Genomic DNA, 13311 nt, shown 5'->3' with positions numbered 1-13311 from the left:
CTAACTTCTCAACCTTTTTTTTTGGTGAAAATACACAGAGCCAAAGATACACCATTTCAAAAATTTCTACATGCACAGTTCAGTGACATTGACTATACTCTTCCAATTGTGCTGCTATTCTCACTTAAGATGAAGGCTTACAGAACAAAATAGTTTCTCATTTAACAGTTACTACACACGCTGCCCTACGACAATGGTTATCAATCTCACAACACATCAACAATATCCTTACTCAACCTTGGGTTCCCTATCACCAGATTCCTTGTCCCCTTGTGCCTTCTGGCCCTCGTCACTGGACTGCTGTACCTCATTAGTCCCATTTGGTTTTACGGAGCTGTCCACTCCCAGGCTGAATGGTGAACCTCGGAGATAACTTCACCACTGAGCTAAAAGGGTGTCTGGGGGCCATACTCTTGGGGTTCCAGCTGAATTTTTTATTCACTACTTTGAAATATTACCTTACTGTGCTCTCTCTTAACTCTCACTGTATATTACTGTTACTATGTTATTGAGATATTTATTATATATGAACTAATAGCAAGTAGATTTTTGTACTCTGAGGTATGTAGAAGAGTGAGCCTCAGCAAATGCTGTAGAGGTAGGAGGACTTGGTAAATGCAATCCAAACTTGGTAAATGCAGTGGGGTCGCTTCTGATTCATGGCAACCCCATGTGTGTCAGAGTAGAATTGTGCTCCATACAGTTTTCAGTGACTAATTTTTTTGGAAGTAGATCTCCAGGTCTTTCTTCCAAGGCACCTCTGGGTGGACACAAACTTCTAACCTTTCAGTTAGCAGCTGAGCACATTAACCGTTTGCGCCATTCTAACTCCCCGTAATCCATTCTCCACATACCAGCTAGTGTACTATTGTTTAAAATGCAGATCAGATTATATTTCTCCCCAGCTTAAAATCCTCCAAACAGCTCCCTCCTTGCATTCAGAATAAAATACAAAGTCTTCTCCATGGCCTGCAAGACCTCACATCTCTTGTAGGTTGCCCACCTCTCTGAGTCATGTCCTGTCACTTCCCTCTCACCCACCATGCTCCAGTCACTCCAGCCTTTCAGTTCCTGTGACAAGCTGCTTCCTCCCTAGAGCACTTGCACTTGCTCTTCTGGAACTTTACCTACAGCACTCTGCCCCTACACCTTCATCTGGCTCCTTTTTGTCATTCTGGTCTCAGGTCAAAAGTCTTCTCCACCCAATCTACATTAATGACCACCTCTCTCCTTCCCATGCCACTCAGCCCCCACACCTTCATTCTTTTCATATCCTCCTATTGTATTTTCTTCATAGTACTTCTCACTCTCTGAAGTTGCCATGCTTATTGATTTACTTGTTTCTTGTCTGTCATCTTCCACTAGAACGTATACTACAAGAGCAGTGCGGTTATACGTCTTGCCCACCACTTCTTCCCATCACCTAGAAACAGTGCCTGCCATACAGTAAATACATGTATGAATGTATGACTTGATTAATTAATCACAGGAACCCTGGAAAAACGATCTGCCCACAAAATATATCCTTTAGAGTAGAATCAACAGTTGAGAGGGGAGGACTCCATAATAAGATTAAGATATTTGAGCTAGTAAATGGTTTGGTTTGGTTTTTAAATAAGGAAAGTATTTTGTAATTCATTCTGTCTCTCTCACCCCTCCCTTGATCTCTCTTTCTCCTCTCACCCTTACTGTCTATCAGTTTACCTCTCTTACTCCATCAGTCTCTCAGTATCTCTCTGTCTCTCTATGTCTCTCTCTCTCTCTCACTCACACACACAGTTAAAATGGTAGCCATAGGTACCTAGCTAAAAACAGAAAAGGAAGCCTGACAAGATTTCTATAAAGTTATACCAGCCGTCTTGGGCAGAGGGTTATTTTAGAATGACGGAGCTTGGGGCCCAGTAAAGCTCTTTGCTAATTGTATTGGGAATATTAGGATCAGAAACCTGTACATAGGGAAATAACTATTTTATGGTCCTTTGTATTTCCTTGTTTAATGCTATGGTCTCTTATAATCTTTTGGTAAACTTACTTTTGAAAATGACAGTCTCACTTATAGAAAGGGAAAACTGGAAAAAGGGGGCTTGTGCCCACATTTGGGCTTGAGTTTCAAAGGGAAACAATGAATCCTTGGAGGCCAGTCCTTGTGGCAACAGGAATCTCAGTGAGAGTAATATACGAGACCAGACAAGAATTAAAATCAGAACAAGCACTTCTACACCAGCTGTCTGGGTTGGAATAACAATTGAAGTAATAAAAATGTGCCTATTTTCGATTGATTAGACCAAAGTTGATTAGAAAAGTCTGCTGAGTTCAGTGTCAGAGTCCCACAGCTACTGCGGGTGTCTGCTCCACCCAAAGAATAAGTTTACGTCCCAGAGTTGTCTCCCTGAGTTCTAAGCCATTCTCCTGCAATAGATGAGAGATATTTGGCAAGAAAGGTGCTGGATGCTAGGGCAGGCCACCCCAGAAGCTGCAAATGATCTAAAAGTTTCTACTGCTGATTTTGTCTTTGTTTCAGCCTGTCTCATCTCTGGCCAAGCTTGAATTTTTGCCTTTAGGGTCTCAACACAATCCCAGCTTTAATGGGCTTGCAACACAGTGTTAGCGGTGGAAAAAGACTTGCCTATATCTTACACAGGTAATTTAACAAGGCAATCAGTTTGTTTACTGAGCTGCACTTGGCATTTCCCTTACACAATCTCGATGAATACGCCCACCCCATTTACGACCTTCCAGTGTGGCTACCCATTATGGCTGCTTCCTGGTCTCTCACACTTGTCCCCTCTGACCTGGAGGGGTGCCATCAAATATTGGTATTTTTTTATTTTGTTTTTTTAGAATAATGATATTCTCCTTGGAAGCTCTAGAATTCATTTTTAAATAGTTATATTTCTTTTTAGAAGGCATATTATTTTTCAGTGCTCTGGTATTTCTGTAATTCTTTATAACTTTCTAAAAATAACTGCTAGTGCAGTCGTAAGTTCATTAGTTAATCCCACTGGGACTCAATAATGCATATTACAGACCTCCTGAATTTTATATATTAGATTTTCTCAAGAATTCCCTTTCCTGGTATTATCAACATAGCTGTATTGACAAGGTCTTCATTACTTCCTAATTGCCCATACTTCTTTTTCTTGTTAAAGATCAATTTTTTAAATCAAGCCTTGTCATTTTGAAAGTATCATAGACATGTTATCTTGTTAATATTAATGTGTTTCATAACTTCCTAATTTTTTTCTTTTCCCCTTTATCATAGGAAATTTATAAAGTTTATTTATTACCTCTTAATTTAAAACTCATTCTTTTGTTATAAGAATATGGAAAAGGTAGGGCACATGCTGATTTTTTCCCCCAAAACAAAGGTATTAAAAAGTATCTTTCATATTCAAAGGTGATTTTGAGAATAGTTATATTCTTTATCCTAAGCCAGACCCTACAATTAGGTTGTTGCTTAGATTGTTGAAATTTTTCCATGATCTTTTGGTCTAGGACCATGTAAAATAGAGTGACTAGCAATAATTAGAATAGTGAATGGCTGACCAAGAAATTCTGCCAAATTATCTCTTTGGTGATAACTTACTCCTCTTAAGACAGTCCGTCGTACTACAGTAGTAAATCTCACCTTAGACAAATCTGGGGGGGGTATGTGTATGTGTGTGTAAAATACCATTCGAAGAATGATTATTTACTTTCCCAAAGAATTCTTTATTTTATTAAAGGATTCATTGAAGTGGTAGATAACCCACTTCTTCATTTTAAAATATTCTATTTATAGAAATTATATTTACATAAAACTTTTTAAGCCATCTACTACATAAAATGACGTACAGCTTCAGAGAAGTATACATCTGCCAAGGTAAACATCAGGATTTTGGCTGTTAACTCAGTAGCATAATTTGGTATAGTTTTTGCCTGAAAAAAAAAAAAAGTAAACACTAAGATCAGGTGGAGTGTAGACAAAGCAGACTTGTAAGGAACACTTGGATTGGAGTTATCACCAGAAGAAGTAAGGGGAATAGACAAGACAGTAAATATAGTAGGGTTTTCATCTCTTATCCTGTTCTTTAAGCATTCCACTCTCAATGCTATTTTCAAGCATCTTTTGTTTAATTTCTAAATGCTATGACATGAATGTATCCACCCTCTTTGTCAGTTCCATTACAAGATACTTTTTCTTAAATATGTAGTCTTTTGGGAAAACAAATGACACATTTTAACAATTTGACCTTTCTCATATGATTTATAGTCTCATCCTTCATACTTAAAGTTTCTCATCTTTTTGGCCATTGTATTAGCTTTACCACTTAAAAATTTCTACAGTTCATTTCTTTTTAAACAAGTGATAGGTTAAGTATAAATATTCAGTGTAATATTTTAATTGGAAGATCTTTTATCCTCTGCTTTTTGGTTATTTCACAGTGAATAACATCATTGACAAATGGTGTTTATAGAAGAAACAGAAGAGAAATAAAGGATAGGAGTTTCTGCTGTGCATAAGGATAAAAGAAATAGCTCGAATAAGGTGCAGATTACTGGGAGAACTAGTCTCTAATATAATAAAGAAGAATTAACTGTTCGTTTCTATTTAAGCTGACCCTTGATTATCTAAATATTACTCGGTGCTTTTACACTGTCCTGAAACAAATTCTAGAGGTAACAGAATCTACCTACTTAGAAGATTTTGAAATCATTGTAATGATCTAGTTAATATATGTGGTTATTGTTGTTAGTTGCCATTGAGTTGCTTTCGACTCATGGCAATCCCATGTATGCAGAGTAGAACTGCTCCGTAGGATATTCAAGGTTGTGACCTTTCTTAAGCAGATGGCCAGGCCTGACTTCTGAGGTGCCTCTGGGTAGGTTCAAACCGCCAACCTTTCCAGCTAGTAGTTGAGCACTTAACCGTTGGTGCCACCCAGAGAGAAAAGTAACTCATAATAAAAATAATGTGCATTTCAGTATTTAAAATGCTCAGGCAAAACTACATGAAAAGGCATAATGAAGTAGTCAGATACTTGGTCCTGTGCATAGAATGGCCATCAATTCAACAGGCACAAATGCAGGCTGATACAAGTGCTTATACAAGTGCTACAAGTAACTGAAAGGTTGGCAGTTTGAACCCAGCCAAGCACTTAACCGTTGCACCATCAGGGCTCCTTTTATTACTTGTATAAGTGAAGTGCTTATTGGCCATTCAAATATTGTGAGCGTGATGCCATAGTGATGAGATTTTCTCATATGGTAAGCCACTCTTGGTGAAATTCTGAACAACATGAAGTATAAAAACTCTTCAATTTACATGGTAGTTAGTTCCTGGAAAATTCAGTGTATATTAAAATCATGCAAAAAGTACTTTGAGGTTATTTGTAAAGTAGATTTAAATTCTAAGCCCATATCATTGTAACCAAATTTTTCAACTACATGATAGAACATCTGAAAACCATGTGGAATTCAGAACAATTCTTTATTCTGCAGTGCTGCCCTGCAAATTACAAATGTCCACCCTCACTGACCCCCTCCCACTGAATACAGATAGCACCTTACAATCATCTTGACAACCAAAAATATCCCTACAAATTTCCAAAATGTCCTTAGAGGCCACCACCATCCCCATTAAGAGCCACTGATTGAAACTTAGCAAAGACCCTTCTTTGTAATAAAGCATTGTGATCCTTTACATTTTACTTTGATGCTGCATTGATTTTATAGATTAGAAAACTAATTTCACCTCCAAAAGTGAATTACCCAGTAAGAACAAATCTACCGATCTAAAAAGGATAAAGAAATCATTCCCTCAGAACTTGGCAGGTATTCAGTGTGAGAAAACCCTTTACTGGATACATTGTGGGAAACCCTCTAGATTGGGAAAACGGAGGCTTAAAAAGTGGAGGGAAGTTCAGCCCCTAAAATAAGAAGCTTTTGATAGGTCTAGGTAAAGTTGTAGTATGTGAAAAACCAGGGTCTGACTATAAAACCATGTTTATCTCTTCAAAATAACATAGTTAGTGCTAAATGGACTAGTTTCTCTGTTACCTCCACATCATGGTAGTTTATTAATAAATAGCTTATTAATAAGTGCTTTTTTTGATAGGCCTAAACTTTACCTTTTTATATCCTTTTATGAATAGATATGTTAATGGCCTAGTGTGTTTTTACTGATAGACTAAGAAGCACCACTCTTAACTTCCTTCAAATGGTATATTTTTTAAGTACTAGAAAGCTGCTCTCAAAAGTTCCCATTCACTGTGCATTGCCATGGGTTGACTTTCATATTAATTTGTAAATATTTTTGTTGAACTTTGACCCTAAATTATCTAAAATGGTCTCCAAAGATGTTCTTGAAATGTGTATATGTGACCCCAGATGGACATGCAATTATCCAATTTCTAAATGCTGTTTTTAGAATTATTAAGAATCTGCTTCCAAAAGTTTAGAAAAGCAAGCCAAATGTGTTGCAAAATATGCATGCTACTATTCCTTACTTTATAGAGATTCCCCTCCTCCGTTCTCGGTAATTCAGTTTCCAACCCACCTTGCTTATTACCTTTGTTGTTGTTTTTGTGTACCATCGAGTCAATTCCAACTCATAGAGACCCTATAGGACAGTGCAGAACTGCCCCATGGGGTTTCCTAGGCTGTAATCTTTACAGAAGATCACTAGGTCTTTTCTCCCTTGGACCGGTTGGTGGGTTCAGACTGCCAGCCTTTCAGTTAGCAGCCAACCGCTTAACCACTGCACCATCAGGGTTCCTTTCATTACCTTTACTCCTAGCAAGTTCCCTTCCTGTGACGGAAGCACCTGTTCTTCAAATTGCAAGGGTAAATGTTGACAGCCAGTGCAGATACTCAGTTATCTTAGGGATTTTGGTCTTTTCAGCCCAGGACTAATCAAGCAGAGAGTCATCATAACATAAAACTAAAAAACCTTTGTAGTAAATTTATTGCTAGGGAAATTTGTTCATCCTTCAGAAAGATTGTCACCAAGAAATAAATAAATAAATAAATAAGGGGTTAAAGTTGCTTCAGATCATTGACTCTTTAGGTCGGTCTAGATTCATAGCTTGGTTTTCAAGGGTGGTAGGAATTATAGAGGAGTTCCCTGAGAAAGCTTACAAATTGATCATAGCTTTGGTAACTCTAGTAGGTTAAGTGTGATCACTATGGAGGAAATGCCAAATGTGGCTAGAAGCAAGGGAAATGGGAAGGAAAAGAGACAATTAACACCTTTTTTTCCCCCTTTTGCTTATTGTGTTCAGAGTGGGCATTGCCGTATAGTATGCATCTGAGAATGGTCTTTCACAAAGAAATACAACTGATTTTAAAATATTAAAGTACAATTAGTAGTTATTACTGAAATGAAAGTAGGGTTGCAAGCACTATAGAAATATAGACATTTCATAAACCTATCCAGAACCTGGGTCCCCTTCTAGATATACTCACAAAATATTTAAAGTAAATATGTCTGAGCATATCTGGAACTGCTTATTTAGGTTTGGTGAAAATATAAGTCTCAAAATCAAAAGAATCCCTAAGAATGTCCTTAGAATAAATTAGTAAAAATAATAATAAATACCTGGACATTGTATATATTTTAAAGAACTTGAAATTTTAAACACCTATTGATGCAGTCAGGCATATACATAATTTTTTCCAAGAATTCTATCAAAATTTGCCAAAATCCAGTCAGACACATTAGGATTTGCCAGGATAAACCTACATTCACCCCTCCCTCCCATTGAATAACGTTGAATTTTGCCCAAAATGAGCAAACAAATAGAGAAATGATTTCATTTTTTAGTCTAAATACAGTAATGTTGAGGGATATTCCTCGGGGATATGACTTCAATACTGGATCTTAGTTCCAAACATGGGCTCATAGGGGCAGTCAGCAGAGGAGAGGGGAATAGAGAGCTCCTTGTGAGGACACCAATTAATAGAGGGTTCTCTGGGCTAGGTTCTGTGCTAGGGCTAGCTCCCACAGCTAAGTCACAGGCACAGACTGTAGCTTTCTGCTCTCTGGCAGACCACAGCCATAGCATCCTTATTGTTGTAACTCCCAGATTGTGATACTGTCACAAAACTGTTGCTAGGCAACAAATGTGGTTACCAGGTCTCAGCGAATAGCTGAAAGGGAAAGCAAAGTGTTGCACCATTGTAGAGTAACCATAGCAATGACCTACTATTACAGACTGAAGAATTATCATTAACAATGTTAAAGTATCAGACAGAGGCCCTGAATCCGGAGACTTCCAGGCAGCATCTCTGCATAATTGGGGGATCTAGGAAGAAAGATTTCAACTCTTTCAAAGCCATTCATTCATTGTTTCTATGGGAGAGTTTTCTTATTATTTTTGTTTTTTTAATTTTAAAAATGCCCAGAAGTGAAGCTACTGCTAAAATGATATAAACTATCATAGAGAATGAAAAACAGAAGAATTTCCTCACCTATTCTTATGACTATGTCAATGTTATTTGCTTCCTGTGTTAAACTGAGGATAGATTTTATTTGAAAAATACTGTACATTAGTATTAAAAGAAGCTTTAGTAAAACAAAATAACCCTGTAAATTGACAGATAACCCTGTGTTTTCTAAGTTGAATTGTTGCTGACAAAATAGGAGGCCTAGAGGTTGGAACCCACCAGCCGCTCTTATAAAGATTCCCAAACCAAACAACAAAACCCATTGCCATCCAGTCAATTCCTACTCATAGTCATAGCGACCCTACAGGACAGAGCAAGACTGCCCCATAAGGTTTCCAAGGCTATAAATCTTTGCTGAAGCAGACTGCCACATCTTTCTCCCTCACAGCGCCTCGTGGGTTAGCACCGCTGACCATTCAGCTATCAGCCAAGCGCTTAACCACTGCGTGCCACCAGGGCTCCTTCCCGTAAAGATTACAGCCTAGGAAACCCTATGGGCAATTCTGTTCTATCCAATAGTCTGAATCGACTGGACGGTATTGGGTAGATGCTCTTTTAGTAGTCCCTTTTTTTTTTTTTTTTTTTTAATTATCTAAAACTCTCCCCTAAAGTCTGTGAAAATGTAGCCTGCTAGGACCCCTCAAGACATAGTCTCTTGAATCTGGTCCTTAAGTATCCTGTGTGGTTTGGTCCCAGTGACCAGCTAGGCCACCTCGTAACCGATTCTGTGCTCTAACAGCACAGCTTCCGGGAGAGGCAGGAAAATTCCGATTTTTTTTTTTTTTTTCCTCTTGGGAAGCAAAGAAACACGGGGTTGAGTGTAGAAGCCGGCTCCCGCCCGCAGGGGAAACCAATCCCCGCGCGCGCCACCGAGACTGGGGAGGGGGTGACTTCGAGGCGGGAGAGGGAGGGGCGCTTCCCGCCGAGCGCCTCGATTGGCCCGGAGTGGCTGAGGGCAGCGGGGGCCGCCCGGCCGCGCCTCGGGCGACCCGCGGGGAAAGTCGCGGCTGCTGCCGTGCCTTAGGGGCGTGATCGAGGCTCAGGCCAGAGGCGGCCCAAGACCCCCAGACGGCGGCCCCCGGGTGCCGCCTGCGGAAACGCGGACTTTGGCGGAAATCCTGATTCCTCTGAGCCCTGGGGGTTTGCAAAACGATCCGTCAGGTAGAAGTGTGCCGTGGGGAGTCCCCGCCGGCCATGCACTCTCGGCGTCTGGCAGCCTCCCCGTCGTCGCGAGCCCGGAGACGCTCGTCCCCAGTGCTGGGCGCGGGGGCGGACAAGGGACTGAGGCCGAGCGCTGCGGGCCGGGGTTCCTGGGGGAAGAGCGTAGTCCCTGGCACCCGGAGCTGGCGCGGGACCGAACGCGGGGGCAGCGGCCGGGCTCGGGTGCGAGGGGCGGGGCCCGGGGCGGAGGGCGGCCCGTTGCTTCGTTTCGGCCTGGCTTCACTTCCCCACCCGCGCCCGGCTCCGAGCTAGGCCACCTCGTAACCGATTCTGTGCTCTTTGCAGGCACCGATCGACACGAGCTAACTTCCTGGAAGAGCTTCCCGTCTATTTTCAAATTCTTCACCGAAGCCTCTGAGGCGAAGACCAGTTCCCTCAAGCCGGCTCTGACGCGACGCTCCCACAGAATAAAGCACGAAGAGTTGTAAGAGGAGAGCGAGCGAGGCGGGGGAGGGGAAGAGAAGGAAACACACTCGAGCATGCATTCACACGTCTCCCAACTGCTTGTTGTCGGCGAGCAGTCTCTCAGCCCCTCATTAGATTGTTTTCTTCCTAGAGCACAGGGTCGTGATATATACATCTAAATAGCGTTTTGCATTATTTCTAGATGAGTGCAACTGTCAAAGCAATATGGGTTCACTGGTCATGCTTCCTGCGGGCTGAGCTCCGGCTTCGCGCTGCCCGTCAGCGCGCAGATTAAGGCTGACAGCGCACTGCCCCGCGCGGCCGGCGCGGCTCTAATTGCACTTGATGGAGCCAGCGCCCGAGCTGCGGGGAGAGCGGCGTCTGCGCGGTCCTACCGCCCACTGCAGCGCAGCCACTGCTCCTCCCACCCCCTCCCGCCGCCCCATTAATCATGTTCTTTTTTTTTTTCTTTCTTTCTTTTTCCTCTGAACAAGAGCAAACTTTTATTCTAAACTTCAGACTTCCATTTTAAATAGATTTTCCCCCCTAAGGGCATGTTATACCTCTTTTTTTAAGTTTTCCCCCACCCCAGAAAAGCCAGATTTAAATTGAGAACACAAATGTCATTATATACTGTGCAGTTTAGGGAGTGCAAGTTGTTCTCTCCCTAACGATCTATTTTCATTTCGAGACCAGAAGAAAAACTGCATAAAAATTTATAAAGTATCGAATCCACATAACCGCTAAAAACGTTGCCAGTTGAATATGAGATTTTACAAAAGTCTCTAATTACAGAAGAGACTGTGTAAACCAAAACATAATGATGAGCAGATCTTTTAAGTATATGTGTGAAAAGTCCCATTTTCAATGGAATTCCAACTTTATCATTAGAGTTGACTTGACTTTTTCAATATATAATGTGTATTGGGTGGAATTGTAATTTAGATAACACACTTCAGTTTTGCTTTTTAAATCTTAATGTGGTATAAGTTTGTTGTTGCTGCTGCTGTTATTGTGAATCCTAACGAGAATGACCTGCTCTGAGCTTTCATGGAGTTAGGCCTTTTAAGGATAGAATTTTTTTATTGTCATCAGAAAAATGAACCTGTGGACTCAGAAGCCTTTGCTTTTTGAAAGGCTAAATGGGGCTAAAATAATTATTTTAGTTTTCTTCAACGGAAAGAGAGAGACCTGGTGTGAAAGATTTTCTCCTCTCAGTCCAGTGGCATAAGTTTTAGCATTCCACTTGCTCTATAGGGTTTTGCCCTGCAGTTTCAACAATTAAGTATTTTAATCAAGCTAAGTTCTGGCCATCACTGTGAAAAACAAGAGGTAAAATAAGTGAAGATTTTGCTGACTTTTGAATCCAAATATTAAATTTTAACATTGTCAATTTTTAATTACTTGAAGAATTTAATTACCTAGTGAAGATTCTGTTTCTGATAGATGAGGACCTGAATTTAATATTTTTCATCCTTTTTAAAAGTATATGCAACAATTAATATGCCTGCCTTATTTGAGTACATAATAAAATGTACCCAAAATGACTTACAACTATCTAGAAAATAACTTAAAATCAACCGCCTCGTGGATAAATATTTTTGTATTATAAAGCGATTTCAGCAAGTTTTAAAACTGATAATATCTCATGCTGTGTTTGGCATACAACTACATTAATTAGGTCTTATAGTTTTAATGATGGCAAATTAAAGTGATCTTTTTTCAGTGGTCATGTCTGCATATCTTTTGATGTTATTTAAGCAGAAACAACATAGGAGGAAAAATCAAAATGGCATTTTATCCAGCTCCTAGATGATTTAAAAAGGTATACCACCATCAGTGTCCAGCACATTGGTCTGTGATATTGACCCTTTTTGTCCGACCTTTCCTGTTTTAGAAGTCATAGCGAACTCTGTAAAATAATGGTATCTTCCAGTGAGAGGCTTTGAGAATTGACGTGTGTTGAATATATTTTCAAAGTATTATAAATTGTCTGGGAACATGTTCACAGGAAACTAATTTTACAGCATTTCTTTTTAAAACGGCACTTGTGCTATGCTAAATTTGTGAAGCTTCTGCAGCTGAGTTAGAGAAAACTAAATGTGCTCAGTTTATAAACCAAATCCTTCTATTCCTTCTCTTCAATTTTCTCACCTCTCTTTTAAAAAACCTGTACTTCTAACTAGAGTAAATCACTGTTTAATTACCTTTAATACTTTAAAAACTACTGGGTTGTTAAGACTTGTTTAACTATCTATACAGAGCTATTTGCAAACTTAAGTTGTGTAAATGTAATTTCTACTTGTGGATCTGAGCTGTGGCAACCAGGAGAGAGCTAAGCAAACCATCCCAGACCACCAACTGATCAAACCCCTTGTAATGTAGGATTTTTTAACCTGTTGATTATGGATCTGTTGATATAAATGTAATAATGTAGTTCACCTCAATTTTCCTGGAGTAACAACTAGCAGTCGGTAGTAGCCCGCTTGCTTACCGGTGGCCAGATGTTAACAGTATTTCTGCTCTTATCTTCTCCTCCCGTTTTGGTTTCTTTAGACAGGCTTTTGGGAGAATAGAGAATTAAAGTTAGGATGTGGGCTTTTGCTTTAATTATATATTTAGTTCTTAGAGCAAGTGGAATGAGAAGGAAGGAGTTTGACTGGTAACTCTTAGATTCAAAACAGTCTTATCAAAACTTAAAAACCAGATACTGTTTGGAGCTTTCTAAAGGTACTTCACCATGGGATTTGGTCACTCTTTAAAAGTTTTCATGGATATTTGAAGGGAGAAAAAAACCTACTAGTAGTAATTGTTCTGCCTTGTGCTTTGACCTGTATTACGTTATTGTTTATGCAAAAAAAAAAAAAAAAGTAAAAGCACAGGATTTTTCTATTATATATTTCTGTTTATCATTTTAAAATAAAAATAATTTTCCCAACAAGCAGTGGCGTATTATTCTTTCTCTGAAGTTCATTTATTCACCAACTGGATGGAGGTTAATAAAAGCAAAACTAAGGAAGAATGGTAAGACAATGTTCATCAGTGTTTACACATAGCTGTTTATTATTACTATTACTGTTGTTGCAGTGGTGATATCCTAACTTGAATTGGGTCGCTATTTGGCTTGCACCTTTCTCAAAGCTAACATTTTTTAAAAGACATTCCTTCTTAATATCTAAAATGTCTCCTTAGCTAGCAAGGAAATTTGAACAACCCATTGCTAAACTGTGGTTTTATAAAAATAAACTTTAATATACT

The 13311-nt window shown here is 39.6% G+C and overlaps 1 protein-coding gene across 13 annotated transcripts in view; it reads left to right on the top strand.

Moving 5' to 3' along the window:
* The window catches only part of ARB2A (ARB2 cotranscriptional regulator A), a 483138-nt gene extending 470209 nt beyond the window's left edge, over nt 1-12929 (top strand). For all 13 annotated transcript variants that reach the window (XM_023730112.1, XM_004375027.2, XM_012555172.2 and 10 more), the window contains one exon: nt 9934-12929. In XM_023730112.1, the coding sequence (XP_023585880.1) occupies nt 9934-10076 (143 nt within the window). In that variant the 3' untranslated portion in view covers nt 10077-12929. The remainder of the gene's footprint in view (nt 1-9933) is intronic.
* The last annotated feature ends 382 nt before the right edge of the window (nt 12930-13311 follow it).

The sequence above is a fragment of the Trichechus manatus genome, unplaced genomic scaffold, assembly GCF_000243295.1.
Source record: "Trichechus manatus latirostris isolate Lorelei unplaced genomic scaffold, TriManLat1.0 scaffold00032, whole genome shotgun sequence".
NCBI classification, from domain to species: Eukaryota; Metazoa; Chordata; class Mammalia; order Sirenia; family Trichechidae; genus Trichechus; species Trichechus manatus.
The sequence above is the reverse complement of the archived record's forward strand: the minus strand, read 5'-3'. Positions and strand labels throughout refer to the sequence as shown.